This window comes from Oncorhynchus gorbuscha, linkage group LG15, assembly GCF_021184085.1.
Source record: "Oncorhynchus gorbuscha isolate QuinsamMale2020 ecotype Even-year linkage group LG15, OgorEven_v1.0, whole genome shotgun sequence".
Lineage (NCBI taxonomy): Eukaryota > Metazoa > Chordata > Actinopteri > Salmoniformes > Salmonidae > Oncorhynchus > Oncorhynchus gorbuscha.
In genome coordinates, this window is record NC_060187.1 from 79,733,552 (window position 1) to 79,759,382 (window position 25,831).

At 44.2% G+C, this 25,831-nt stretch overlaps 2 protein-coding genes across 8 annotated transcripts; one reads left to right on the top strand and one right to left on the bottom strand.

Moving 5' to 3' along the window:
• Positions 1-1,008: 1,008 nt before the first annotated feature.
• Positions 1,009-18,110, bottom strand: leng9 (leukocyte receptor cluster (LRC) member 9). Of its 6 annotated transcripts, none has more exons than XM_046303127.1 (9): positions 17,956-18,110; positions 12,128-12,210; positions 11,247-11,399; positions 6,394-6,477; positions 5,575-5,656; positions 4,689-4,816; positions 4,253-4,582; positions 2,358-3,232; positions 1,009-1,924 (listed from the first exon to the last, which is right to left on the bottom strand). In XM_046303127.1, exons 3-9 carry the CDS (start codon positions 11,386-11,388, stop codon positions 1,892-1,894), a joined length of 1,674 nt encoding a protein of 557 aa, XP_046159083.1. In that variant the 5' UTR covers positions 11,389-11,399; positions 12,128-12,210; positions 17,956-18,110; the 3' UTR covers positions 1,009-1,891. The 6 variants fall into 6 exon arrangements, with proteins under 6 accessions (XP_046159083.1, XP_046159081.1, XP_046159084.1 ...); XM_046303125.1 differs by lacking the exons at positions 12,128-12,210; positions 17,956-18,110 and adding exons at positions 11,677-11,728; positions 11,868-11,962; XM_046303128.1 differs by lacking the exon at positions 17,956-18,110 and having other exon boundaries at positions 12,128-12,223.
• LOC123998154 (folliculin-like) lies at positions 12,167-25,392 on the top strand. Of its 2 annotated transcripts, none has more exons than XM_046303123.1 (12): positions 12,167-12,483; positions 13,759-14,017; positions 14,212-14,358; positions 19,557-19,778; positions 19,969-20,135; positions 20,286-20,377; positions 23,046-23,209; positions 23,425-23,538; positions 23,636-23,759; positions 23,981-24,109; positions 24,382-24,484; positions 24,801-25,392. In XM_046303123.1, exons 2-12 carry the CDS (start codon positions 13,814-13,816, stop codon positions 25,006-25,008), a joined length of 1,674 nt encoding a protein of 557 aa, XP_046159079.1. In that variant the 5' UTR covers positions 12,167-12,483; positions 13,759-13,813; the 3' UTR covers positions 25,009-25,392. The 2 variants fall into 2 exon arrangements, with proteins under 2 accessions (XP_046159079.1, XP_046159078.1); XM_046303122.1 differs by having other exon boundaries at positions 12,168-12,483; positions 13,814-14,017.
• Positions 25,393-25,831: the final 439 nt, after the last annotated feature.

Below are 25,831 nucleotides of genomic sequence, written 5' to 3' on the forward strand. Positions count from 1 at the left end.
GAGAGGTAGAGATGCACATATATTTAGGCAGAAGCAAATAAGCACACCACTTAGATGGATACTGAGAGCAAGAGAGAATGGGAGGGAGGGAGGGAGGGCAGGATGGAGGGTGCAACAAAGATATTGTGAATAGGAAAAAAGATGGGTTGTCAACTGGGCAGTGAGTGAGCGTGAGAGAAAGAGGGAGGGATGGAGGGAGGGAGAGCGATGAATAGAGGGAGAGGGGAGTTGCAAAACCAGTTTCGAGTGGAGACTGCAAAATAGTATCAACACCATGATTCAACAACAAAGAGAAAAAGCAGAGATGGAGAGATGAGAGATGATCTTCCATGACCGTGGGTGATTTGACTGAAAAAGAGGGGGATTACAAATAAACAATAAAAACAAAGTGAGAGCAGGTGGAATGAGAGACCAGGGTGTTTGTGTGCCATTGGAGGACGGGGGAGAACGAGAGCGAGAGGGAGGGGTGGTGTTCGTTTTTCTGTGTCACTGAAAGGGAGTGGGGGAAGGGAGTCAGAGAGATAATGCGAGCAAGGGAGCGTACAGGAGTGAGAGAACACACTAGTGTGCGTGTATCTAGGAGAAGGGGGGAGAGACAGAAAATAATATTACGTATGCAAGAGAGTTAACTCAGAGTTAACCGTGCCTCCATGGCTCTCATTCAGACCCAGCACTATACTGTAGCAGCCATCCTCTCTCCTCCATCTCCTCTCTCAAGCCCCTCATCCTATCCTCCCTTCGTCCCTCTCTCTCCTTTGACATCCATCCCTCTTCACTCTCCATCCCCCTCTCCCCATCTATTTCTCCTCTCCATCTCTCGCTCCTCTCATCCCTCTCTCTCCTTTCTCATCAGAGCGGGGCTCCTCTCCCCATCCCTCTCTCTCCTTTGTCCATCCCTCTCTCCATCCAGCTCTCTATCCCCCTCTCTTCTCTCTCTCTCTTCTCTCTCCCTATCCTTCCTCCATCCCTCTGCTGTTACACAGAAATATCAGCACTCAGACATTCACAAAAATTACAAGTTCAATATTTAATGTCCTTGGCAATCCAAATCCAAAAAGTCATAATTCTTTGTAAAAGCAGACATTTTACATGATGAACATAGCAGAAATCAGTGGGTTTCTGTTGGATTATATTAAAATATTCATATTAAATTAATCTTATTACAATTATAAAATCATCTTTGTAGCCACAAAGTAAGAATTAATTGGTTGAGATGCAGTTACCATGATGGAAAGATAATATTTCAGCCATTATTATATTAAATACATTACATTATTCCATCAGTATTAAAGTCTGCTAAATGAAATGTGAAAGCTATAGACATTGATGGATTCTATTAAAATGTAACATGTTTCAAGTTAAACTGTAGTTTGTTTATATCCTGTGTAGTGAATGATTACTGTGAGTATTAATAGAGTTCAGGCCATGAAACTGTGTGTATGCTCATTTAGAAAGGTTGTTGACCTAATCAGATAACAGGAAATTGCCTAGGATCAGAGAGCAGGGTCAGGCCCAGAACAGAAGATGGATGGGGATTCTCTTGGTAATAAACACTTGAAACTTCTCTTGAGCTTTTGGTCTCAATTCCTTATTGCAAAGAGTTTGCAATAGCATTTTTCTTCTTAAAACAACATGGTACAGTAAATTAGTCGTTACAATTACAGCTACTTCATCATGGTCCAGATAGAAGCACTTCAGGAACATTGGGATTTCATATTTTAATCAATGGAGTAATTTTCAAGCTGCAATATGAAACTTTTAGGAAGCGGACCAAATTCACATAGAAATGTGAGTTATAGATATGTCATTGTCATTGAAATCTAAGAAGTGGTAGATCTGTTCTGAGTGCTATTTCTATGCTTCCCGTTCTTAAGTTTCATTGTTGTGTCTTTTACTTCCGGTTTTGTACACCATCTTCAGAAAGCTGAAAATACAATATTTTGGTTATTGAAAAGATATTTCACAGCGGTTTAGATGGTACAATAACTCTCTACACAAAACCAGCAATGATTGCTTGTTTTGTCACAAACTGAACTTAGGCAAACTTGAATTTCAGCAACCAGGAAATGGCGGAGCGATTTCTGCATATTGCACCTTTAAATGTAAAACTATGGAGACTGCGAGGTGTGGAAATGTGGGTTCTGTGCTTTGTAAAATAGCACCTCCATACCTAAACAAACACACACTACATCTCACCGGAGATTGACCACACACAGTGTCTCATAAAACCCATCCCCAGTCATCCCCATGCTACACAGGTGTAGCCTATTTATAGGCAGTCGCCCAAAATTCACCCCCTTACCCACCTTCAGCTCCCCCACCCCCTCAAACACCCTCTCCCCCTCCTGGTCCTTCACCTTGGCCAGGGTGAGATGGTAGCGTGGGTTAAAGGAGTCCCTGTGCAGCCAGCCCTGCTCTCTGAAGGCCTCCTGTAGGCCAGCATTTAGCTGCTGGAGGTGGGGCTGAGGCTGGGGGCTCAGGTAGAGAACTTTCCCACCAAAGTGCTTCAGTTTCAGGGGGAAGGAGACGGCCACAGGGGGGTTGCGGTCCAGGTAGGCGAAGCGTTGGAGCATCTCCCCAGCGGCAGTGACCTCGGATGGGCCGGGGAGGACCAGGTGACACAGGGTGACGTGGAGGGAGGAGGGGGGCAACCAATGAGGGGTGGATGAGGGGAGGAGGGAGGTGAGCTCCTCCTGAAGGTGCTGGAAGGAGGAGAGGATGGCGGGAGTGTTGGCCCGGAAGGTGATGAAGTGGGTGGGCTTACGTTTGGAAGGCCGGCCTCCACCCCTCTCTGTTCTCTGCTCCACAGGCACAGAAGGACACTGGGCTAGGTCTGGGCCTTTCTCTCCATCCCAGTAATCTTTCCATTCTTCCTCCTTCTCACCTTCCTCCCCCCTGCTCTCGCTTTCACTCTGGGATAGAGACATCTGGTCTGCTATGACGACTAAAACGGAATCCTTCAGAACTTCCTCTTCCAAGGGTTCGGATTCTCTTCCTGCTTCCTGTTGGTTCAGTGGAGTACTTCCTGTGCCTGGTCTGGTCGACTCAGGCATCTGAACACTTATCTTGCTCTGATTTCTTTCTGCCAAGTGTCCGTTTTCAACATCCTGTTTTATCAGGGACTCGTCACTCTCTTCTCCCTCCCCTGTAGTGTTGACTCCATCTTGTTCTTCTCTTGATTCACGGTGGTCGTTTTTTGGGTCTTGTTGTTCAACATCTTGTGTCCCTTTCCCTGACAATAAACAAGCTGATTTTGAAGGTTAACCAAACATTATGACAAAAACATGTTATAGACTAGCAAAGTGAAGTAGAACAGTATGTTAATCCAGGTTCTAGAGCTGTGGAAATCCCTCCCTCCCTCCCTCTCCCTACCTTCCTCACTCCCTCTCTCTCCCTACCTTCCTCACCCTCCCTTCCTCTCCCTACAGTCCTCCATCCCTCCCTCCCTCTCCCTACCTTCCTCACTCCCTCTCTCTCCCTACCTTCCTCACCCTCCCTTCCTCTCCCTACAGTCCTCCATCCCTCCTTCCCTCTCCCTACCTTCCTCACTCCCTCTCTCTCCCTACCTTCCTCACCCTCCCTTCCTCTCCCTACAGTCCTCCATCCCTCCCTCCCTCTCCCTACCTTCCTCACTCCCTCTCTCTCCCTACCTTCCTCACCCTCCCTTCCTCTCCCTACAGTCCTCCATCCCTCCCTCCCTCTCCCTACCTTCCTCACTCCCTCTCTCTCCCTACCTTCCTCACCCTCCCTTCCTCTCCCTACAGTCCTCCATCCCTCCCTCCCTCTCCCTACCTTCCTCACTCCCTCTCTCTCCCTACCTTCCTTACCCTCCCTTCCTCTCCCTACAGTCCTCTATCCCTCCCTCCCTCGTCCTCTCACCCTCTCTCCCTACAGTCCTCCCTCCCTCACCCTCTCTCCCTACCTCCCTCGTCCTCTCACCCTCTCCCTACCTTTCTCCCCTCCCTCCCTCTCACGCTCTCTCCCTACCTTTCTCCCCTCCCTCCCTCTCTCCCTCCCTCTCTACCTTCCTCCCTCCCTTGCCCTCTCTCCCTACCTTCCTCCCTCCCTTGCCCTCTCTCCCTACCTTCCTCCCTCCCTCGCCCTCTCTCCCTACCTTCCTCCCTCCCTCCCTCGCCCTCTCTCCCTACCTTCCTCCCTCACCCTCTCGCCTTCCTTTCCCTCGCCCTCACGCCCTCTCTCCCTACCTTCCACCCTCCTTCACCCTTGCTGCTTCCTCCTCGCTCTCTCTTACCCTGCTCTTGCTCCTCCTCCTGTCCAAAGGGGGGCGCCAGACACTGTCCAGTGGATCCAAACACCCTGTCAGTCCTGTTGTTGCGGTCCCACACTCTACGCCCTCTGTGGGTGAAGTACTGAATCCTGTGTCTGGGCAGGGCTAGCTCAGAGGAGTAGTCACAATCGCAGGGGTCGGTGTCCCAGTTGAACTCAGAGAAGGGCCGCTCCAGCACCCCAAGGAAGCGGTCCACGTACCCCACCACAAAGTCCGCCGGCTCCACCGACGGGTCCCACAGGATCCGAGAGATGACGTCATCAGCTGTACGCATGCGGGGCTTCTTAGTTGATCCTGATGGGAGAAACACTTTGTTAGTTAGTTATACTTAGTTTGCAGTAAACAGGTATTTTAGTGGGTTCTCATATGTTCAGTCAGATTTAATGGAGGGAAATTGTACCTTTTCCCTCTGTGTCTTTTGGCTGGTTTGTTTTATTCCCTATTGCTTTCTTCTCGAGTTTCCCCTCTTTTTCTCCCTCCCTGTTTTCCTGGTCTATAACAGCCTCTGGGTCGTCTAATGTTGGTGTGCTGAGAAAGAGGGAAGGAGAAAGAGGGATTGTATTCATCACTCTGGTCAATGTAAGAGCTAACCTGTTAGGTCCTCCTCATACTGATAGGACAGTGACCTTCAGATGGATGTATTTTAAGAAGCTTATCTATATGTCTAAACAGATACATGAATTTAACTCTGCTATTCTACCTCTTCACTTTCTTATCCTATGGAATTAACTACCTATCTATTATATTTCTACTGTGCTACATGACTTGATTACCACTTGGTTCAGAGGCTCTGTTTGCTGTGAGGGCAGACAGAGCCAATACCACAGATGCTGCTTCTCACAGGAGGAAAAACAATATCTTCCTCTGAAGATTCCACTGTCGCCAGGCAGAAGGATTAGTGATGAGAGGGAGGACTCCGATTCTGAGGGCCATCTGTTTAGGGCTGGCAGCTATATGCTTTAAAGATTTCTGTCTTTCAGTCTTATTTAGTTGTTCAAGTGGTTAGAAGTCTGAAATAGACTGCACTGTGAGTAAATATTAGCCCCTAACCCCTGGGCATTTTCAGTTGTTCCGAGGGCTGCACAAACATTATGCATCAGACAATTTAAATCATGCTTGTTAAAAATGGCATGAGTGTGAAGGCATGTTTAGACATCACAGTAACAATGGCATCATGGCACCATCAAAAGTCAAAATGCAATGTTACTTAGCCATTGCCCTGCCATAGTTTTTGGTATATAACATAATTTTCTTACAGGTCGGTGGTGATCGTGTTAGCTACAGACCTGTGAGATCGACGACACCTGTTTCCAAAACGACACTTTCCCAACAGGAAGAACTGACAGACACCTGCTCCCTCCTCCTGGCCTGGAACATCAGAGAGAGAGGAAGGGGAGGCGGGGCAGTTATTTAGCAGGCCGTCTCACCCAAAGTCAGTTACAAAACAACATATAATATCTGTTTGGCCTTATATAATATCTGTATGGTAGTTTGTCCTTCCCAGTGTTCTCTGTGTTATTAGTGTCGTGTCTTTGGCTATGCCGGATTAAGTGATATGATATGCTATTCTATAAAATAATTTCTCCGTAATTAATATTACCTGATTGAGCAAATCATGTTAATGTAATTAACTAGAGAGTTGGGCACCACAAAATAATATTTATAGAGCTGTTATCTTCTGAATAAACTCTTAAAGACCTAGTAATATTTGACATCAATAGCAGTCAATATTAATCGTCATCTTAATTCAGTCTCATCTGAAAGTTGTAAATTCTTGGTTATCTGCACAAACCCTGGCTAACAAGTTGAATCAGCAATGTAAAATTGGGTTTAATTATTTATTAATAAATACCTAACTAATCACACAGAATTACACATACACATAATTAAATCATAACTTGATTACAAATGACGTCATAAAGGAAAACATCCCTAGCGGGCGGAACAGATATGACAGCTTGTTACACAAAAGAAAAGGTCTGGGTTTGAGTGAAAGAGCGGGAAGACTGAGGAACAAAGGGCAAAGCTGTGCTATCGTAAATACAGTATCTTATGCATTCTAACTTACCGACAATTTGGAAAAGGAAAATGCAATAAATATTTACTCTGAGCTGCGCTTCGGTAGGTTGGTGGTAGATGGAAGGCCGTGTTGCCCAACCGAGTCCTTTGTGCTTTGAAGAATGTCTCTGCTGGGAAATTGAATATGTTGTAGTAACGTCGTTGTGTGGTAGACGGGATACTCTGTCTGCTCGTTTGCAGCGGCTGTTGCTAACTCAACGACTAGGAGGTATCACTTCTGTAGTGAATAAGAGTTAAAAGTTCATACCATTCGCAACCAAAGGTCACGCTGTTGTTGGCTTTGATCTGTAGTTATTATCTGAACCATTCTGACATCGGACCGTCGTCCTCACATCCTCTGAACAGGAGGTTACATTGACGTCAAGGCTTTATATAGGAAGGGAGAGGAGGGCGTGTTTGATTTTTTTAATAGCCCATGTCCCTTCACAGGGGTGGGCCACTGATTGAGCAGAGCCCTATCTTATGAAAACCCAAATCTCACATTTTAGAAGCTAAAATCACATTTCATCCCATCACGAATAATTTCATATTCAAACATTTGAATTGAACAACAATTCCATGTGAATCCGATAACTCTGATGTGTAGACTTTCCACTGTAGAGTTTGTTATCTTATCACTGATGAGAATGTCTCAGATGACAACCGAACTGACATCATATTCATTAAGTACCATCGCATATGTTCATTTGGTCGGATTACCAGAATATAGTTCATTTTCCCCCACCTTCTGATGTTCTCAGAATCTCCATGTTAACCAAGGGTTTTGCAAATGTAACATCAGTAGGGTAGAGAAAGGAAAAAGGGGGAAAGAGGTATTTATGACTGTCATAAACTTACCCCCAGGCCAACGTCATGACATCAGTGTCCTTGGATTTAAATTCCCATGTATTGGTCCACCAAGACCAGTGTGTACATACTGAAAAGAAGGGGGGGGGGTCGCTAAGCCCAGTAGACTAGATTAGTTCATGGGCTCATGTAGAGATTGGTACAGTCAAGGAGAATGACACTCAACAAGGTCACGATGACCCAGAAATGAGCCCCAGACACGCTACCTGCCAGACCAGCCAACCTGACCAAGGCTTTACTGAACTGAAGGAGCTGAGAGAGATGGTGGTGGAACAGAGAGTGGAACTGAGGAACATGATGGTGGAACAGAGAGTGGAGCTGAGGAACATGATGGTGGAACAGAGAGTGGAGCTGAGGAACATGATGGTGGAACAGAGAGTGGAGCTGAGGAACATGATGGTGGAACAGAAAGTGGAGCTGAGGAACATGGTGGTGGAACAGAGAGTGGAGCTGAGGAACATGATGGTGGAACAGAAAGTGGAGCTGAGGAACATGGTGGTGGAACAGAGAGTGGAGCTGAGGAACATGATGGTGGAACAGAGAGTGGAGCTGAGGAACATGGTGGTGGAACAGAGAGTGGAGCTGAGGAACATGGTGGTGGAACAGAGAGTGGAGCTGAAGAACATGAGGGCCAGAGTGACAGCTAGTGACAGCCAGGTGAAGGAGCTGAAAGGAGAGGTGGTGAACCAGAGAGTGGAGCTGAGGAACATGGTGGTGGAACAGAGAGTGGAGCTGAGGAACATGGTGGTGGAACAGAGAGTGGAGCTGAAGAACATGGGGGCCAGAGTGACAGCTAGTGACAGCCAGGTGAAGGAGCTGAAAGGAGAGGTGGTGAACCAGAGAGTGGAGCTGAGTCACTAAGACTGAACTGGACAAGAACAAGGTGGAGCCAATGCAGGTTAAAAAAATGATTAGCTAATATTTAAATTGAACAGACAATGAACAAAATAGCATATTGTTCTGTATGTTATTGCAGTCTCCAAAATAAATATTAAAGAGCTGAAAAGATAATATAGAATTTGTATTTATTTATCATTTTAACAGTTTAAGGATCTATAGCTCTCAAAATATGTTCTCTGTTTTTGTCCTTTCTAATTCCAGGCCAAGCAGCAGAACTGTCAGCCATGCAGGCCAGGGACAGAGAGTGAGAGTGAGAACTCAGGTACAGTATTGAATGATCTTAATGACGACAGATGAATAATTTGTTTACAGTAGGTAGGATTATTAATTTCTCCCAGTAGATCATTGAAGAGTTCATATTTGCTCTGAAATGTCTCTCTGGCCCAGGAGGCCAGACTGAGTGCCAGTGAGAGAGGTGGAGGAGCTGAAGAAGGAGAATGCAGGTTAGAAAACACACAAATGTAGTCACTGCGCCACATTGACATTATCTTCACAGGTGAAGGATTGCTGTGTATACTATATCATATAATGTGAAATAACATACATTAAACTGTATTCACAGACAGGCAAAAAAGTGGCATTCTATGCTGCTTTGACTGACTCTGGGAGGATAGGACCCTTCAATGCTGACATCCCACTGGTCTACAGTAAAGTCTTCACCAACAAATCGGAAAGGCCTACAACTCACTTACGGGTAAAAGCTCCAACTACCTACATGCATGGACATGAAAACATTCTGGGCCAGCTAATGTTACTGAGTGCTGATGGAAATTGTTGATCTCTTCCTGTTTCGGTTTCTGCTCTGATGCAGATATAAGTGATAAATGTCTACTAAATCAGATTCACTGCCAGTGATGCCCCTAGCCCAGGAGACATTAGTGTTTACATATACAAGAATGACAAGAGAATCATGTTTAATTATGCACACAGTCCTGGTGGAAATGGTAGATTTGTGGTAAATGCAGTGACTCTAGAGCTGCAGGTGGATGTGGTCTACATGAGTCTCCCTTCAGGCTGTATGACTGTATGATGATTCAGATAGCCACTATTGGCGTTGAGGTTTCCTGCTCTTCCCTATGTGAGGGGAATCAATTCAAATCATAGGCCCAATAAAACTATGTAACTACCAATGAAAACTCTTAATAAAATTATATTTATGAAAACTGATGGGAGTGATATATAATCTAAATCACATACTGGCACACCTTGAATGATGTCCTAGTTGAGGACAACCAGGACTCATTTTGTCAGGGGTGTCAAACTCAATCCATGGAGGACCTAGTGTCTGCTGGTTCTTGGTTTTTCCTTTCAATTAATACCTAGACAACAGGGTGAGGGGGAGTTTCTTACTAATCAGTGACCTTAATTCATCAACAAGGGAGGAGTGAAAACCTGCACTCGTTCCTCTGTGGAACGAGTTTGACAAGTGCATTATTGCCTTTCCATTCATAAATCTCCCAACGTATTAGCTGTCACTGATTTCCCAACATGAATGTTACACAGTTAATGACACATCTGCAGTATTACTTGTGTGTAAAGGCACATATTTTGTCCTTACAGGAGGGGTTTCCCATAAGAAGTATGATAGTGCATAAAACATTGCATGTGTAATTCCATCCGTTCATGGCACTGACAACATTTGGACTGGACTGACTTGGCTTGCAACCTAATGACACTAGAGGGGGTACACAGACAGTTTGGTTGGTTTCTCCCTTTCCCAAAAGTAGGAGTAGGAAGAACTCAGCCCTAGACACTGACCTAGGTTAGTTCTGTGTTTTCCTTAGAAGTTAGAGACAGTGAGCTGATACTCGATCTGTGCTTCAGAACAACTTCTACCATGAGCTTTCAGAGAGAGTGGGGGAGTAACAAGTGGGAAAAACACTGCTTTCTCCCAAATATCAAATCCAATGTTATTAGCCCCTTGCTTGGTAAACAACAGGTGTAGACTAACAGTGAAATGTTTACTTATGGGCACTTCCCAACAATGCAGAGAGAAAGAAAATAGAGAGATAATAGAAAAGTAATAACAGGTAATAATACAAGCAGATCTCAGAGAGATCATACTGTGTGATGAATACACTGTTAGATTCTGGCTTACTCTTGGAACATTGTTATACTCAGAAGTATAGTATCTGAGGAGTAATAGAGACTGTTTTTTACATCAGAAGTTAATGGTTATCTGTAGGAGCCAGATGGCTTTGGAATGTGTTGGGTGGACAGGAGGAAGTCACAGGATTGCTATAGGGGATATGAGTGGAGATCTTTGGATTAGGCAACAAGGGGGTTGAGGTCAGGTCAGATCCCCTTAAGAGAGAAGTAATGGTTTATTACCCTATCACTTAGTCTTCCTGTCGAACCATAAAATATGTAAGGATTAGAGAGAAGGAGGAGTGCCTAAATTGGAGTATATATACTTGTGGTGGTGGAAACATGATTTGTCTAATACAGCTGTATTGATCCTCTGGGAAGAAATAAACTTGGTTATGCTTTCATGGTGTCCGTTGAGTTATTTACTCTGAGAATTAGAACCTAACAACACAAATCAAATCAAATTGTATTGGTCACATACACATGGTTAGCAGATGTTATTGCGAGTGTAGCTAAGATACAATCAGTGTGGAATTTTTGTGGAACATATCGTTACTCAGGCAAACCCAGACTTCCTTCAGAGAAACTGAGGATAGGGTGAACACCAGTGGAGGCTGGTGGGAGGAGCTATAGGAGGATGGTCACAAAGGCTGGAACTGTCATGTTTTGTCATTTATTATCTTGTCTTGTCCCTGTGCACATCGTTTCCCTCTGCTGGTCTTATATGAAAACCACGTTTGACTCCGTTCCATGTATTCCATTGAAGCCATTACAATGAGCCCGTCCTCATATAGTTCCTTCCACCAGCCTCCACTGGTGAACACCCAACTTCCTCGGTACCTCGATATTAAAAACGGTACTTCATAATGTGATCATACCTAGATAAACTTCAGTGTTGTGTAATTATCAAAATATGAACATTCTCTTTCACTGTCATTTCTGCTCTGCCTCTAAAGAAGCGTATATGCCCTAGTTAGGCCTACATCTCATGTGTCTACACGTACCAGCAGTTCACACAGAATCCAACTGAATGACAAAACATTACCTGCAGTCACCTGAGGTCCATCTTGGCTGGGACTGGCTGGGACCTCTGTCTTTGGCCCCTCTGTAGCTCTATGCTCCTGTGCTCTCCTGTCCTCCAGGTTCTCAGCTGAGTCCAAAGGCACACCTGTATCCTCTGACGCCATAGTCAATTAACCTGTGGGTGTAAAAGATTATTATACAAAAGTGTTAACTCTGTTTCTCACTGTTAACATGGCAATACAAGCACAACCAGTTAATAAATCAATAAATTAAGCAATAATAGATTTTGTAAATATAGTAGCTATATATTTAGAAGTAAGTTGTGCAATGTAGCTATATCAAATCAAATTTATTTATATAGCCCTTCGTACATCAGCTGATATCTCAAAGTGCTGTACAGAAACCCAGCCTAAAACCCCAAACAGCAAGCAATGCAGGTGTAGAAGCATTACCTGAATGCTATAGTAGCTACTGAAGCTAAGGAGAACTGAGAGGTAGCCTGCCCTAATGAGGATGTAGCAACAACACACCCAAGAGTCAAGATAACAAGTTATACAATGCAACCAACATGTTAAACATGAATAAAACGATAATGTAATACTGTATAATATATGCATAATGATACATTATTGTTGTTAGTTACCTGAATGTACACCCTCTGACTTATAAACATATATATCACAGATTCTGTCTGAAGCTATCGTAAATGTGTACTTTGACCTTTGTTATGTTTGTACTGAGGGGGCTTGTGGGAAATGTAGGTCTAGGTCTATGTACCTCAGTGATGAGAACAGGCTTTCTCTTCGTTTAAATAATCATTCAAATGCTCAAAACAATTGATGCTATAATATTTTCTATTCTAGGCCGTTTATAAATTAACAATAGTTTGTTATAATTTCTTACCGAAGAGAGTATACCAAAACTGTGAGTCATCTCCTGGATCCAAAGCGCGTGACTCTCCTCGTCACATGACGACTACCACGAACCTAGAGAGGGAGCGTATCAGAGCAGTGAAAAAGTATAAACAAAAGCTAATACAGCAACAAGACTACTTTGGGAATGAACTAGAAATTAGAACTTGCGTGTGCATTGGCGATTTATTTCCCATGCTTTTAAGAAAAATGATCATGATCTATTTTCGAGACATTGGTTCGTGCTGTGCTAGGGGTTAGCTTGTCAGTAATGTCATTTTGTGATGTTTTGATGCAAATGATCGCCTGTAATTTGTTGCAGTGATTGTTCATGCTGCTTTAATCAAGGTAAGTGTGCTTGACTTATAGGTTTCCATTTAGAAAGGTTCTAGGAAACTTTCCCCAGCAATTAAATGTAATTACACAGAAGGGGTTTATAAGCGCGGAAATCGACTCTGCCACACGAGCATGCTTTTGCGGCACAGTCGATAGCGCGCCGGACCTCGAAGGTCGAGAGTTCGAGACCTGCTCCCTGCCTGTTTCATTACATTGGTGTCAGAAGTGATCGGACCTTGCATCCACGACAGTGCGTATGCTTGGCCGGTGAGCGCGTTCCTGTAAGACGTAGAGTCGCAAGCTAGCGCGAGGCTCTTCGAAAGGAAGGAGTAGTGTAACGACCCTGGGTTTATAAGCGCATGTATTTGTAGCACAGTCGATAGCGCGCTGGACCTCGGGGCTAGAAGGCCGAGGGTTCGAGACCTGCTCCCTGCTGTTTCATTACAACATCCATGTTTACACTGTATCCAAATACAAAGCATTGACAATAACGCACCTCTGATCACCGGTCATCTCTCCCAGGCCAAGTATTTGCCGTTTTCTCAAATTGTCGAATTTGATGGTACAAAACAGATACAAAAGAACCGTTTTTTTTCTTTGTATCATCTTTTACCAGATATATTGTGTTATATTCTACTACATTCCTTTCACCTTTCCATACACTTCAAAGTGTTTCCTTTTAGATGGTAACAATAATATGGATGTCCTTGCTTCAGGTTCTGAGCTACAGGCAGTTAGATTTGGGTACGTCATTTTAGGCGAAAATTGGAAGAAAAAAAGGGGGCTAATCCTTACGAAGTTTTTTAAAGATATGTTTGTTATTAACGTGCCATATTCGATGCACTGTTTGTTGTTGATTGGGCGCAATTTAGGTTACGCTATTTGATTCAGAGAAACGCGTTTATGACATTGTCATAAATTTGATCTCTACTCCAGCCTGTATTCTACAGAAAAGGCCATAAACTATTTCTACCTTTTCTATAGGCTACATGATTTATATTAGATTATGTTTTTGACGGAATGTTGGTGGAGTGAGTGCCGGCAGTGGTTCGTCTTTCCAACAGCACACTGGAGAGACAAGAAAAATATTTAGCTTCCCTGCTTTTGACAAAGTGAGCACTGCTTATCACATGGTGGCATCTGCATTCAACTGAATAGCCCATGTGCCAAAGGGTGAGAGAATTCTGCCCAAAATGAATGACAATTTATGTGACATTTTATGTGTTGTTGGTACATCTTGGTCAGTTTAGCTTGGAAAATGCTGCCCTCGTCAATCTGCCACTGTAGGTGACCGCCTGATCCTGCCTAACGGGTGGGCCGGCCCTGTTCTCTCCCCCTTCAGATGAATGCTCTGGTAGCTCTCTGTCATTTCTGTGAGCTCCATGGCCCCCGGACCCTGTTCTGCACCGAGGCTCTGCACCCCCCGTCCCCCACACCCCCCCAGGCTGGCGCCCCCATACCCGGGGACAGAGAGTCGGACAGAGAGGGCGAGGGACTCACCATGAGGGCAAACAGCTCAGCTACACAGAGAGGAGACATGTGTGAGGTGAGTCGGAGATGTGTGTAAGATGAGAAGGGCTGAACAGACAGAATATACATGACATTGACTAATTAGTTTTGTCTAATAACTATTCTTTCTGGCCATCTCGTTCTCTCCATTTCTTCCCCACTCACTCTCTCTTACTCTCTCACTCACGCTCGCTCTCATTCACTCCATGTCTCTCTCCATCTCTTTGTCAGGGCTGCCGGTCTCTTCCAGCATCTCACCCTGGCTTCGTCAGCGTGGACAGTGAGACAGGCATCCGGTTCCTCAGCCACCAACAACCCAGACAACCCCAGCTCTTCAGTGTGGTCCGCCAGGCCTGCGTACGCAGCCTCAGCTGTGAGGTAACCACCTGTGTGTTCATGTGTGTGTGTGAGCGTGCGTGTTGCCATTTTTCTTGCATTAATACTCATAACTGTTTGTCAATACATAAGCCTTTAGTTAAGGGTGGCAGGTAACCTAGCGGTTAGAGCATTAGGCCAGTAACGACAAGGTTGCTGGGTCCAACACCCAAGCCGACAAGGTAAGAAATCTGTCAATGTGCCCTTGAGCAAGGCATTAAACCCTAATTTTCTCCAGGGGTGCTGTATTATGGCTGTACTATGGTTGACCCTATAAAACAAGATATTTCACTGCAGCTATCTGGTGTATGGGACAATATATATCAGGGGTCTCCAACCTTTTCTAGCGTGAGAGCTACTTTAAAAAAAAAAAAAAAAAAATCGCAGGCTACTAAGTTTTTGTTCAAGCTTTCAAATAGGCACATTCTTCTTCTCTTCTCTGCAACTCTTCCCCGGGTCCTTAGTGTACAATAGCAAGTAGTGCACTGTTTTCTGTCAATATACCTGGTAAAATAATGGTTAAACAATTCTAAGAGGGGCCCTATCAAATATTTTATATAGAGTTGAAGTCGGACGTTTACATACACTTAGGTTGGAGTCATTAAAACTCGTTTTTCAACCACTCCACAAATTTCTTGTTAACAAACTATAGTTTTGTCAAGTCGGTTAGGACATTTACTTTGTGCATGACACAAGTAATTTCCAACAATTGTTTACAGACAGATTATTTCACTTATAATTCACTGTATCACAATTCCAGTGGGTCAGAAGTTTACATACACTAATTTGACTGTGCCTTTAAACAGCTTGGAAAATTCCAGAAAATGATGTCATGCTTTAGAAGCTTCTGATGGGCTAATTGACAACATTTGAGTCAATTGGAGGTGTACCTGTGGATGTATTTCAAGGCCTACCTTCAAACTCAGTGCCTCTTTGCTTGACATCATGGGAAAATCTAAAGATATCAGCCAATACCTCAGAAAACAAATTGGAGACCTCCACAAGTCTGGTTCATCCCTGGGAGCAATTTCCAAACGCCTGACGCTACCATGTTCATCTGTACAAACAATGGTATAAACACCATGGGACCATGCAGTAGTCATACCACTCAGGAAGGAGATGCGTTCTGTCTCATGGAGATGAACATACTATGGTGCAAATAAATCCCAGAACAGCAGCAAAGGACCTTGTGAAGATGCTGGAGGAAATGGGTACAAAAGTATCTATATTCACAGTAAAACGAGTCATATATCGACCTAACCTGAAAGGCCGCTCAGCAAGGAAGAAGCCACCGCTCCAAAACCGCCATAAAGCCAGACTACGGTTTACAACTGCACATGGGGACAAAGATCATACTTTTTGGAGAAATGTCCTCTGGTCTGATGAAACAAAAATATAACTATTTGGCCATTATGACCATCGTTATGTCTGGAGGAAAAAGGAGGAGGCTTGCATGCCGAAGAACACCATCCCAACTGTGAAGCACAGGGGTGGCAGCATCATGTTGTTTGGGTGCTTTGCTGCAGGAGGGACTGGTGCACTTCACATAATAGGTGGCATCATGAGGATGGAAAATTATGTGGATATATTGAAGCAACATCTCAAGACCTCAGTCAGGAAGTTTAAGCTTGGTCGCAGATGTGTCTTCCAAATGGACAATGAACCCAAGCATACTTCCGAAGTTGTGGCAAAATGGCTTAAGGACAACAAAGTCAAGGTATTGGAGTGGCCATCACAAAGCCCTGATCTCAATCCCATAGAAAATTTGTGGGCAGAACTGAAAAAGCATGTGCGAGCAAGGAGGCCTACAAACCTGACTCGGTTACACCAGCTCTGTCAGGAGGAATGGACCAAAATTCACCCAACTTACTGTGGGAAGCTTGTGGAAGGCTACCTGAAACGTTTGACCCAAGTTAATCTATTTAAAGGCAATGCTACCAAATACTAATTGAGTTTGTAAACTTCTGACCCACTGGGAATGTGCTGAAAGAAATAAAAGCAGGGGAAAAAAACTCTATTTTGACATTTCACATTCTTAAAATAAAGTGGTGATCCTAACTGACCTAAGACAGGGAGTCTTTACTATGATTTGATGTCAGGAATTGTGAAAAACTGAGTTTAAATGTATTTGGCTAAGGTGTATGTAAACTTCTGACTTCAACTGTATATTCCCAAATTATGTTCTCAGTTTGAATTTTCACTCACTCTTTCATAGAGAAACAATGAAATTAGATGTGCTGAATCCATGTTAATGCCTAAATCACAGCAGAAGACAATTTTTGGGGGGGTCTGAAAGAAAACAAAAAAACAAATTATTTTGGAGTGTAGTTCCACCTTGCGCCTCTGGCCCTTTTAACCATGCGCCTAGGGAGTGAGGAATGTGCCGGTCTAGCGATGGTTCTGCGCTGCTGCTGCTCATTTCATGGCAAAGTTTGCAAATAATAGATACAAATGATATACTTACTCATGATATACTTCTGCCAGGTAAGCCTACTTTGCAGTTAACATTTAATTGAGAAGGTTTCTATCAACCCACGAGATGGTTATCACATTATAAAATCTACCAGCCACACACATCTACCAGAATTTTTACCAGACAAAATATTTCTCCCGCTAAAATTACACCAACAAAACACTCAAAAACCAATGACATGCTTTTTAATGTTTGTAAAACAATAAATCTATTACTAGTAAGAAGTAATTATATTGTTTAAATTCATTCTTTTAACCAAAATATCACAGATGAGACAAATGTTCACCTGCACCTTTAGGGTAATGTGACTTTAGGCCCTGGTGGCTAACCAGGGGTGGGAAAATGTCAATGTTGCATTGATTAGATAGTAGCTGGGAGCTTGTGGTGTCTGAGTCTACTTGTGAGATTTGTTTGCTGTGGAACACGTGAAAATTGCATGTACTTTCAGAGCTACTGCGTGATCTACCTGTTGGAGACCCCTGATAGATAGATATCACAGGAGGTTGGTGGCACCTTAATTGGGGAGAACAGGCTTGTGGTAATGACTGGAGCGGGGTCAGTGGTATCATGTCTTTGGCTCTGCCAGATTAAGTGATATGCTATTCTATAAAATCATTTCTCCGTAATTAATATTACCTGATTGAGCTAATCATGTAAATGTAATTAACTAGAGAGTCGGGCACCACAAAATAATATTTATAGAGCCGTTATCTTCCGAATAAACTCTTAAAGACCTAGTAATATTTTACATCAATAGCAGTCAATATTAATTGTCATCTTAATTCAGTCTCATCTGAAAGTTGTAAATTCTTAGTTATCTGCATGAACCCTGGCTAACAAGTTGAATCAGCAATGCAAAATTGGGTTTAATTATTTATTTACTAAATAGCTAACTAATCACACATACTTAAATCGTAACTTGATTATAAATGACGTCATAAAGGAAAACATCCCTAGCGGGCGGAACAGATATGACAGCTGGTTACACAAAAGAAAAGGGGCTAGGTTTGAGTGAAAGAGCGGGAAGACTGAGGAACAAAGGGCAAAGCTGTGCTGTCGTAAATACAGTATCTTATGCATTCTAAATTACCGCCCATTTGGAAAAGGAAAATGCAATAAATATTTACTCTGAGCTGCGCTTCAGTAGGTAGTGTCACGTTCGTTGAATGGAGGAGACCAAGGCGCAGCGTGATATGAATACATGTTACTTTTAATAAAGACGGACACTAAACAAACTATACAAAATAACAAAACGACCATGAAGCTATAATATAAATGTACAGGCAACTAGACATAGACAATAACCCATGAAATACCCAAAAAAGATGGCTGCCTAAATATGGTTCCCAATCAGAGACAACGATAAACAGCTGCCTCTGATTGAGAACCAATCTAGGCAACCATAGACATGCATAAACACCTAGATGGTAAACAACCCCATAAACCTACAAAACCCCTAGACAGTACAAAATCACATACATCACCCATGTCACACCCTGACCTAACCAAAACAATAAAGAAAACAAAGAATACTAAGGTCAGGGCGTGACAGGTTGGTGGTAGATGGAAGGCCGTGTTGCCCAACCAAGTCCTTTGTCCTTTGAAGAATGTCTCTGGTTGTCAATTGGATATGTTGTAGTAACATTGTTGTGTGATAGACAGGATACTCTGTCTGTTCCTTCCTAACCCTCGTTTGCAGTGGCTGTTGCTAACTCAAGGTATCACTTCTGTAGTGAATAAGAGTTAAAAGTTCATACCATTCGCAACCAAAGCTCACGCTGATGTTGGCTTCGTTCTGTAGTTATTATCTGAACCATTCTGACATCGGACCGTCGTCCTCGGAACAGGAAGTTATATTGTCGTCAAGGGCTTATATAGGAAGGGAGAGGAGGGCGCGTTTGAAAAGTTTTATAGCCCATGTCCCTTCACAGGGGTGGGCCACTGATTGAGCAGAGCCCTATCTTATGAAAACCCAAATCTCACATTTTAGAAGCTAAAATCACATTTCATCCCATCACAAATAATTTCATATTCAAACATTTGAATTGAACAACAATTCCATGTGAATCCGATAACTCTGATGTGTAGACTTTCCACTGTAGAGTTTATGTGGCGGCAGAGTAGCCTAGTGGTTAGAGCGTTTGGACTAGTAACCGAAAGGTTGCAAGTTCAAATCCCCGAGCTGACAAGGTACAAAATCTGTCGTTCTGCCCCTGAACAGGCAGTTAACCCAGTGTTCCTAGGCCATCATTGAAAATAAGATTCTGTTCTTAACTGACTTGCCTAGTAAAATAAAGGTAAAATAAAGGTAAAATAAAAAATGTAAAAATAAATAAAATATGTCATCTTATCATTGATGAGAATGTCTCAGGTGACAACCGAACTGACATCATATTCATTAAGTACCATCGCATATGTTCAATTGGTCGGATTACCAGAATATAGTTCATTTCCCCCCACCTTCTGATGTTCCCAGAATCTCTATGTTAACCAAGGGTTTTGCAAATGTAACATCAGTAGGGTAGAGAGAGGAATAAGGGGGAAAGAGGTATTTATGACTGTCATAAACCAACCCCCAGGCCAACGTCATAACAGTGGAATGGTATCAAATACATCAAACATGATTTCCAGGTGTTTGATGCCATTCCATTTGCTCTGTTCTTAATGTCTGTAATCCCCTCAGTACCCTCCCTCTCTCATCTGCCTCTCTCCCTCCCTGCCTCTCTAGGTGTGTCCAGGTCGTGAGGGTCCTATCTTCTTTGGGGATGAGCAGCATGGTTTTGTGTTCTCTCACACGTTCTTCATCAAGGACAGCCTGGCCCGGGGCTTTCAGCGGTGGTACAGTATCGTCATGGTAGCCATGGACAGGATCTACCTCATCAACTCCTGGCCCTTCCTGCTGCGCCACCTCAGACTCACTATACAGAGTCTACAGAGCACAGCACTGAAGGTAAGGACACACACACAAACTAACACACCATGTTAAATGTATGGGACATAGATATATACACACATTAAAACACACTTACTATTCATAACGTGAACATAAGACAAATAAACATGAACACTAACTCTTACTACCAGACAGAATGTTTGACTTCTCTCCCTCTTATTTCTCCCCCTCCCCCTATCCTCTACAGGTGTTTGACAGTGAGCAGTGTGTGTGTCCTCAGAGGGCGGTGAGGATGAACAGCGTGTTCTCTCCTGCTGTCTTCCCTCACCAGATGAGTGGTAACGCAGCCCGCTCCCTGCCCTCCCTCACCCAGCACACCAACCTCTGGGCCAGCCTACACTCCTCCTTCAGCTGGTGAGACGGCTAACTGTCGCTAACGATCACTAAGGTCACTAATCTAAACGATAGCAGACATACAGTCAACATCAGGGGTGGTCGGGCAGTGTTCTATCTGTTTATCCCAGTTGTTTGATACACTCTCTTGTGTTTTCTCCTCTACTGCAGGTTACTGAAGGCCTGTGGTAGTCGTCTGACAGAGAAGCTGCTGGAGGGAGCTCCCACAGAGGACACACTGCTTCTTATAGAGAGACAGACCGGTACGCACGGGTGCTCATAGAGAGACAGACAAGTGTGAACAGGTGCTCATAGAGAGACAGACAGGTGCGCACGGGTGCTCATAGAGAGACAGACAGGTGCACACGGGTGCTCATAGAGAGACAGACCGGTGCTCATAGAGAGACAAACGTGCTCATAGCGAGACAGACATGTGCGCACAGGTGCTCATAGAGAGACATACGGGTGCTCATAGAGAGACAGACATGTGCGCACAGGTGCTCATAGAGAGACAGACAGGTACGCACTGGTGCTCATAGAGAGACAGACATGTACGCACTGGTGCTCATAGAGAGACAGACATGTACGCACTGGTGCTCATAGAGAGACAGACAGGTACACACTATTGCTCATAGAGAGACAGACAGGTGCGCACGGGTGCTTATAGGGAGACAGACAGGTACACATGGGTGCTCATAGAGAGACAGACAAGTGCGCACGGGTGCTCACAGGGAGACAGACAGGTGCACACGGGTGCTCATAGAGAGACAGACAGGTATGTGCTGGTGCTCATAGAGAGACAGACAAGTGCACACAGGTGCTCATAGAGAGACAGACAAGTGTGTACAGGTGCTCATAAAGAGACAGACAGTTGCGCACTGGTGCTCATATAGAGACAGACAGGTGTTCACGGGTGCTCATAGAGAGACAGACAGGTGTTCACGGGTGCTCATAGAGAGACAGACAGGTGCGCACGGGTGCTCCTAGAGAGACAGATAAGTGACCACAGGTGCTCATAGAGAGACAGACAGGTACACACTATTGCTCATAGAGAGACAGACAGGTGCTCATAGAGAGATAGACAGGTGCGCACGGGTGCTTATAGGGAGACAGACAGGTACACATGGGTGCTTACAGGGAGACAGACAGGTACACATGGGTGCTCATAGAGAGACAGACAGGTATGTGCTGGTGCTCATAGAGAGACAGACAAGTGTGTACAGGTGCTCATAAAGAGACAGACAGTTGCGCACGGGTGCTCATAGAGAGATAGACGGGTGCTCACAGGTGCTCATAGAGAGACAGACAAGTGCTCATAGAGAGACAGACAGGTACACACTAGTGCTCATAGAGAGACAGACAGGTGCTCATAGAGAAACAGACAGGTGTGACAGACAGGTACACATGGGTGCTCATAGAGAGACAGACAGGTACACATGGGTGCTCATAGAGACAGACAGCTCACAGGTGTACAGACAAGTGCTCACAGGTGCTCATAGAGAGACAGACAGTGTACACATGTGCTGGTGCTCATAGAGAGAGACAGCTCATAGAGAGACAGACAAGTGCTCACAGGTGCTCATAGAGAGACAGACAGTGCTCACAGGTGCTCATATAGAGACAGACAGGTGTTCACGGGTGCTCATAGAGAGACAGACAGGTGCTCATAGAGAGACACAAGTGGGTGCTCCTAGAGACAAGACAGATAAGTGACGCACAGGTGCTCATAGACAGACAGACAGGTACACACGGGTGCTCATAGAGAGACAGACAGGTGCTCATAGAGAGACAGATAGACAGGTGCTCGACACGGGTGCTTACAGGTGGAGACAGACAGGTACACATGAGGTGCTTACAGGGAGACAGACAGGTACACATGGGTGCTCATAGAGAGACAGACAGGTATGTGCTGGTGCTCATAGAGAGACAGACAAGTGTGTACAGGTGCTCATAAAGAGACAGACAGTTGCGCACGGGTGCTCATAGAGAGATAGACGGGTGCTCACAGGTGCTCATAGAGAGACAGACAAGTGCTCATAGAGACAGACAGGTACACACTAGTGCTCATAGAGAGACAGACAGGTGCTCATAGAGAAACAGACAGGTGTGCACGGGTGCTTATAGAGAGACAGACAGGTACACATGGGTGCTCATAGAGAGACAGACAGGTACACATGGGTGCTCATAGAGAGACAGACAAGTGCTCACAGGTGCTCATAGAGAGACAGACAAGTGCTCACAGGTGCTCATAGAGAGACAGACAGGTGCGCACAGGTGCTCATAGAGAGACAGACAGGTGCGCACAGGTGCTCATAGAGAGACCGACAGGTGTGTGCTGGTGCTCATAGAGAGACAGACAGGTAGCCCGAATGTTAAACGGGTAGACAGGTACACACTGGTGTTCATAGAAAGACAGACATGCAGACAGACAGGATAACTCTAGAGGTGGGAGACACCGTAAGACCAGTTTTAAACTATTCAGAGAGACGTATTATCCCACATGGCACAAGTTAAAAGAAGTGAATAAAAAGATTGTGATCTGATATCTGGGTAAAGCGTTCCTGAAAGCATTATCATGAGGAGTCATGTGTTTGCCCAGAGTGGAACAGGAGTTCGTGTCTACAGTAAACGTGTGATTAACACGGTTAGACCACGAGGACAGAGAGCTACGATGTGACTCATTTAACCATATCACACATTCCATTCTGATTACCATTTTTGGGACAATTTTTTTTCCATTGCTCCCCCTGTTCAACTCTGATATCAGAGCTGACACTTGAATACTTCCAATCAGGAAAATAGTTGCAATTGTTACTTTGTTTACTATCCTGGCTAAATAAATTTAAATAAAATAACAGTATATATCTAGGAATTAGTCCCGATATTGGGTGTTTTGTATGTCTTTTTAACAATGTCCTGTTGTCTTCTCAGAGCAAGAGGAGGAAATGAGTTGCTGGGAAGGAGCAGAAGGGGGCGGGTCTAGACCCCAGTGCCACCAATCGGAGAGCGAGCTGTACAGAGACTTCTTGTTTGACGAGGGGAAAGCAGAGGGGTATCCTGGTCCAAAGTTCAGGTCCTTGAGACATTTAAGACAGGTAAACATTGGTGTGCCTTTCTCCATACCACATTATGAACACTTTCATTTCTAGCACATCATACGCCATACTTAATTCTGTTAACCACTTGGTTTCAACAAAAAAAAACTTTGTGAGCCAATTGGTTATAGAGGGAAACCAATATCCTCTTATTTTGTGAATGCATTTTTTGTCTGTTTCCTTGTGATGATATCTGTTATCTGATTGGTACGCAGGTGCTCGGGACCACTGATTTCCGCCAGCTAGCATGGCACGTGCTCATGGGAAATCAGGTCATATTGAGAGGGGCTGACCCAGGGCTCATCCATTCAGCATTCACCATGCTGAAGGTCGGCCAATCAAAATTTTACTCATCGTATCCCCCTTTAAAGAATATTCCTCCTAACATTCATCGCTAATCACATGGTTTGGTATATATCCCATCAGGCCTTGCTACCGGTGGGCTGTGTCCGCTCTGTGACGTACAGCGCCCAGTATGAGGAAGCATACCGATGTAACTTCCTGGGCCTCAGCCCTGACGTGCCCATCCCCACACACGTCAGCTCCTCAGGTACACAAACCCAGAATGCATCACTGTGGTTACTGCTTTATTTGGAGGTCTGCTTATAATCACTATTACATATGATAGTAATATGCTAATAATAAAATACTGGATGATAATGATATTAGTTATAAGTGCGAACAGAACAATTAACAAATAAAATGTTTTCATAAGGTTTTGAATCCTAAAATATCCATAAAATATGTCCATCTTGCTGTGTCCCTTCCCAGAGTTCTCAGTGTTGGTGGATGTGGTCAGTCTGGAGAGGGGTTCTCTGTACTCTGCTGCTTGTGGTGAAGACATCCTCTCACTCTATCAGTTCAACATCAGCAGTACCAACTCACAGCCTACAGATAAAGGTGAGGATAGCCCCCATCTGGACAATATACTATATACATCATCAACATGAAGGTATACATTATACATGTCTTCTTCAAGGCACCTCTAGTTGTTAACAATCATGGCAAAGGTCAAAGACAATTAGTCGTGTGAAATTTTCCTCCATTAACTTTCCAGTTTCAATCTATTGACCTGCATCTCTCCTGCTCTCTCCCTGTCTCTCATCACCCCTATCACTCTCTATCCTTCTCTCCCGTCCTCTCTCTCTCTCTTCCCCCCACCCCTCTCTCAGGTCCCACGTTGTTGAATAAGATCGAGGTGGCGTTGTCCAATGAGAACCTGTCAGTGGACGTGGTCTCTCACTGTCTGCTGTGTCTGAAGGAGGAGTGGATGAAGTGAGTAACAACAACCCCTCTGATGAGCAGGGAATTTCCCTCAACTTTGAAGTTTAATTTCTTTGGCTTTTCCTAAACAGACATATGTAGGTATGCAACTGAAGATAGTGGGGCATTAAAGAGTCAAACAAGTCCCCCTATGAAACCCCCCAAAGCCCCAGCCTGGTTACATTGGCTGTGCAGTACAGGATGATGTGAAATGCTTAATGTAGTCCAGAATTATTGGGAAATTCCAATAACTCCTCTCCCTCCCACTTCTATCCATACCCCTCCTCCCCTTAACACCCCCCCCCCCTCTATCCCTTCAATTCCTTAGTAAAGTGAAGGTGCTGTTTAAGTTCTCCAAGGTAGATGGGCGTGGGAGGGAGGACACCCAGAAGGTGTTGGCCCTGCTGGGTGCCACAGGGCCTGGGGAGGAGGACAACGTCAGGCTGCTCAAGTTCTGGATGACAGGACTCAGCAAGACTTACAAGAGCCATCTGATGACCGCTGTCAGAGGAGGGCAGAGGCCCCTTAGCCAGTGAGAGAGCAGTGGAGGAGAATATGAGCGGTAGCGGGTGAGACCATACAGCTGGAGTGAAATATACTGTATCTCAGTATAGGAGGCTGGTGGGAGGAGGTAATGGCTGGAATGGATTAAATGGAACGGAGTCAAATGTGATTTCCATATGTTTGATGTGTTTGACACTGTCCCATTTATACCTTTCCAGCCATGACAATGAGCCCGTCCTATAGCTCCTCCCAGCACCCTCTGCGTGTATCTACTACTGTATTTGGACAGACAGACAGACAGACAGAGAAAGGGAAAGAAAACAAGTGTGAATGAGTGAGTAATGACAGATAGACTGACTGAAGGACATGTTTGTGTCCAGGTGCTGACTTGATTAAAACCCATCCTTCACCATAAAGAACAAAAATCCACTCCATGGGTCGGTTTTAAATTAATAATTAATTCAGATACATTACGTAAAACTTCATAAGTAATTTGTATATATTTTTTTGTAATCAAATGGGAATTATTCTAGGAACACTGTCCACAATTTTATGTCTAAATTATTAGAAAACTTTCAATAGTTTTGTTAACACATTGTACAGAGATATTCAAATAAAATAACTGCTTGAGCTGAAACTGAAATATTGGTGTGGCATTCATCCTTTTTCCCAACTGGCACCATCTTGTGGAGAATCATTAAAAAGAGAAAAAGAGAAAAAAACTTGTGTCCTTTGCCAGTTCCCTCACATGCTTTTTTTACAATGAGTGGCTGTCAGCCAAGAGACCTCAATTGGTGTAAAACAACAGTTCCAGGTCTTCGGGTGACACGCAACGTAAAAACCCTTGCATAATGA

Excerpts from the sequence above, each read along its gene's own strand:
- leng9 (XM_046303127.1), bottom strand. The coding sequence starts at position 11,388 with ATGGCGTCAGAGGATACAGGTGTGCCTTTGGACTCAGCTGAGAACCTG. Across the intron at positions 6,478-11,246 it reads TGGACCTCAGGTGACTGCAG|CAGAGACATTCTTCAAAGCA; the intron begins GTAATGTTTTGT and ends TCAATTTCCCAG. Across the intron at positions 5,657-6,393 it reads CTACCGAAGCGCAGCTCAGA|GCCAGGAGGAGGGAGCAGGT; the intron begins GTAAATATTTAT and ends CTGATGTTCCAG.
- LOC123998154 (XM_046303123.1), top strand. The coding sequence starts at position 13,814 with ATGAATGCTCTGGTAGCTCTCTGTCATTTCTGTGAGCTCCATGGCCCC. Across the intron at positions 19,779-19,968 it reads TACAGAGCACAGCACTGAAG|GTGTTTGACAGTGAGCAGTG; the intron begins GTAAGGACACAC and ends TATCCTCTACAG. Across the intron at positions 23,539-23,635 it reads CAGCATTCACCATGCTGAAG|GCCTTGCTACCGGTGGGCTG; the intron begins GTCGGCCAATCA and ends ATATCCCATCAG.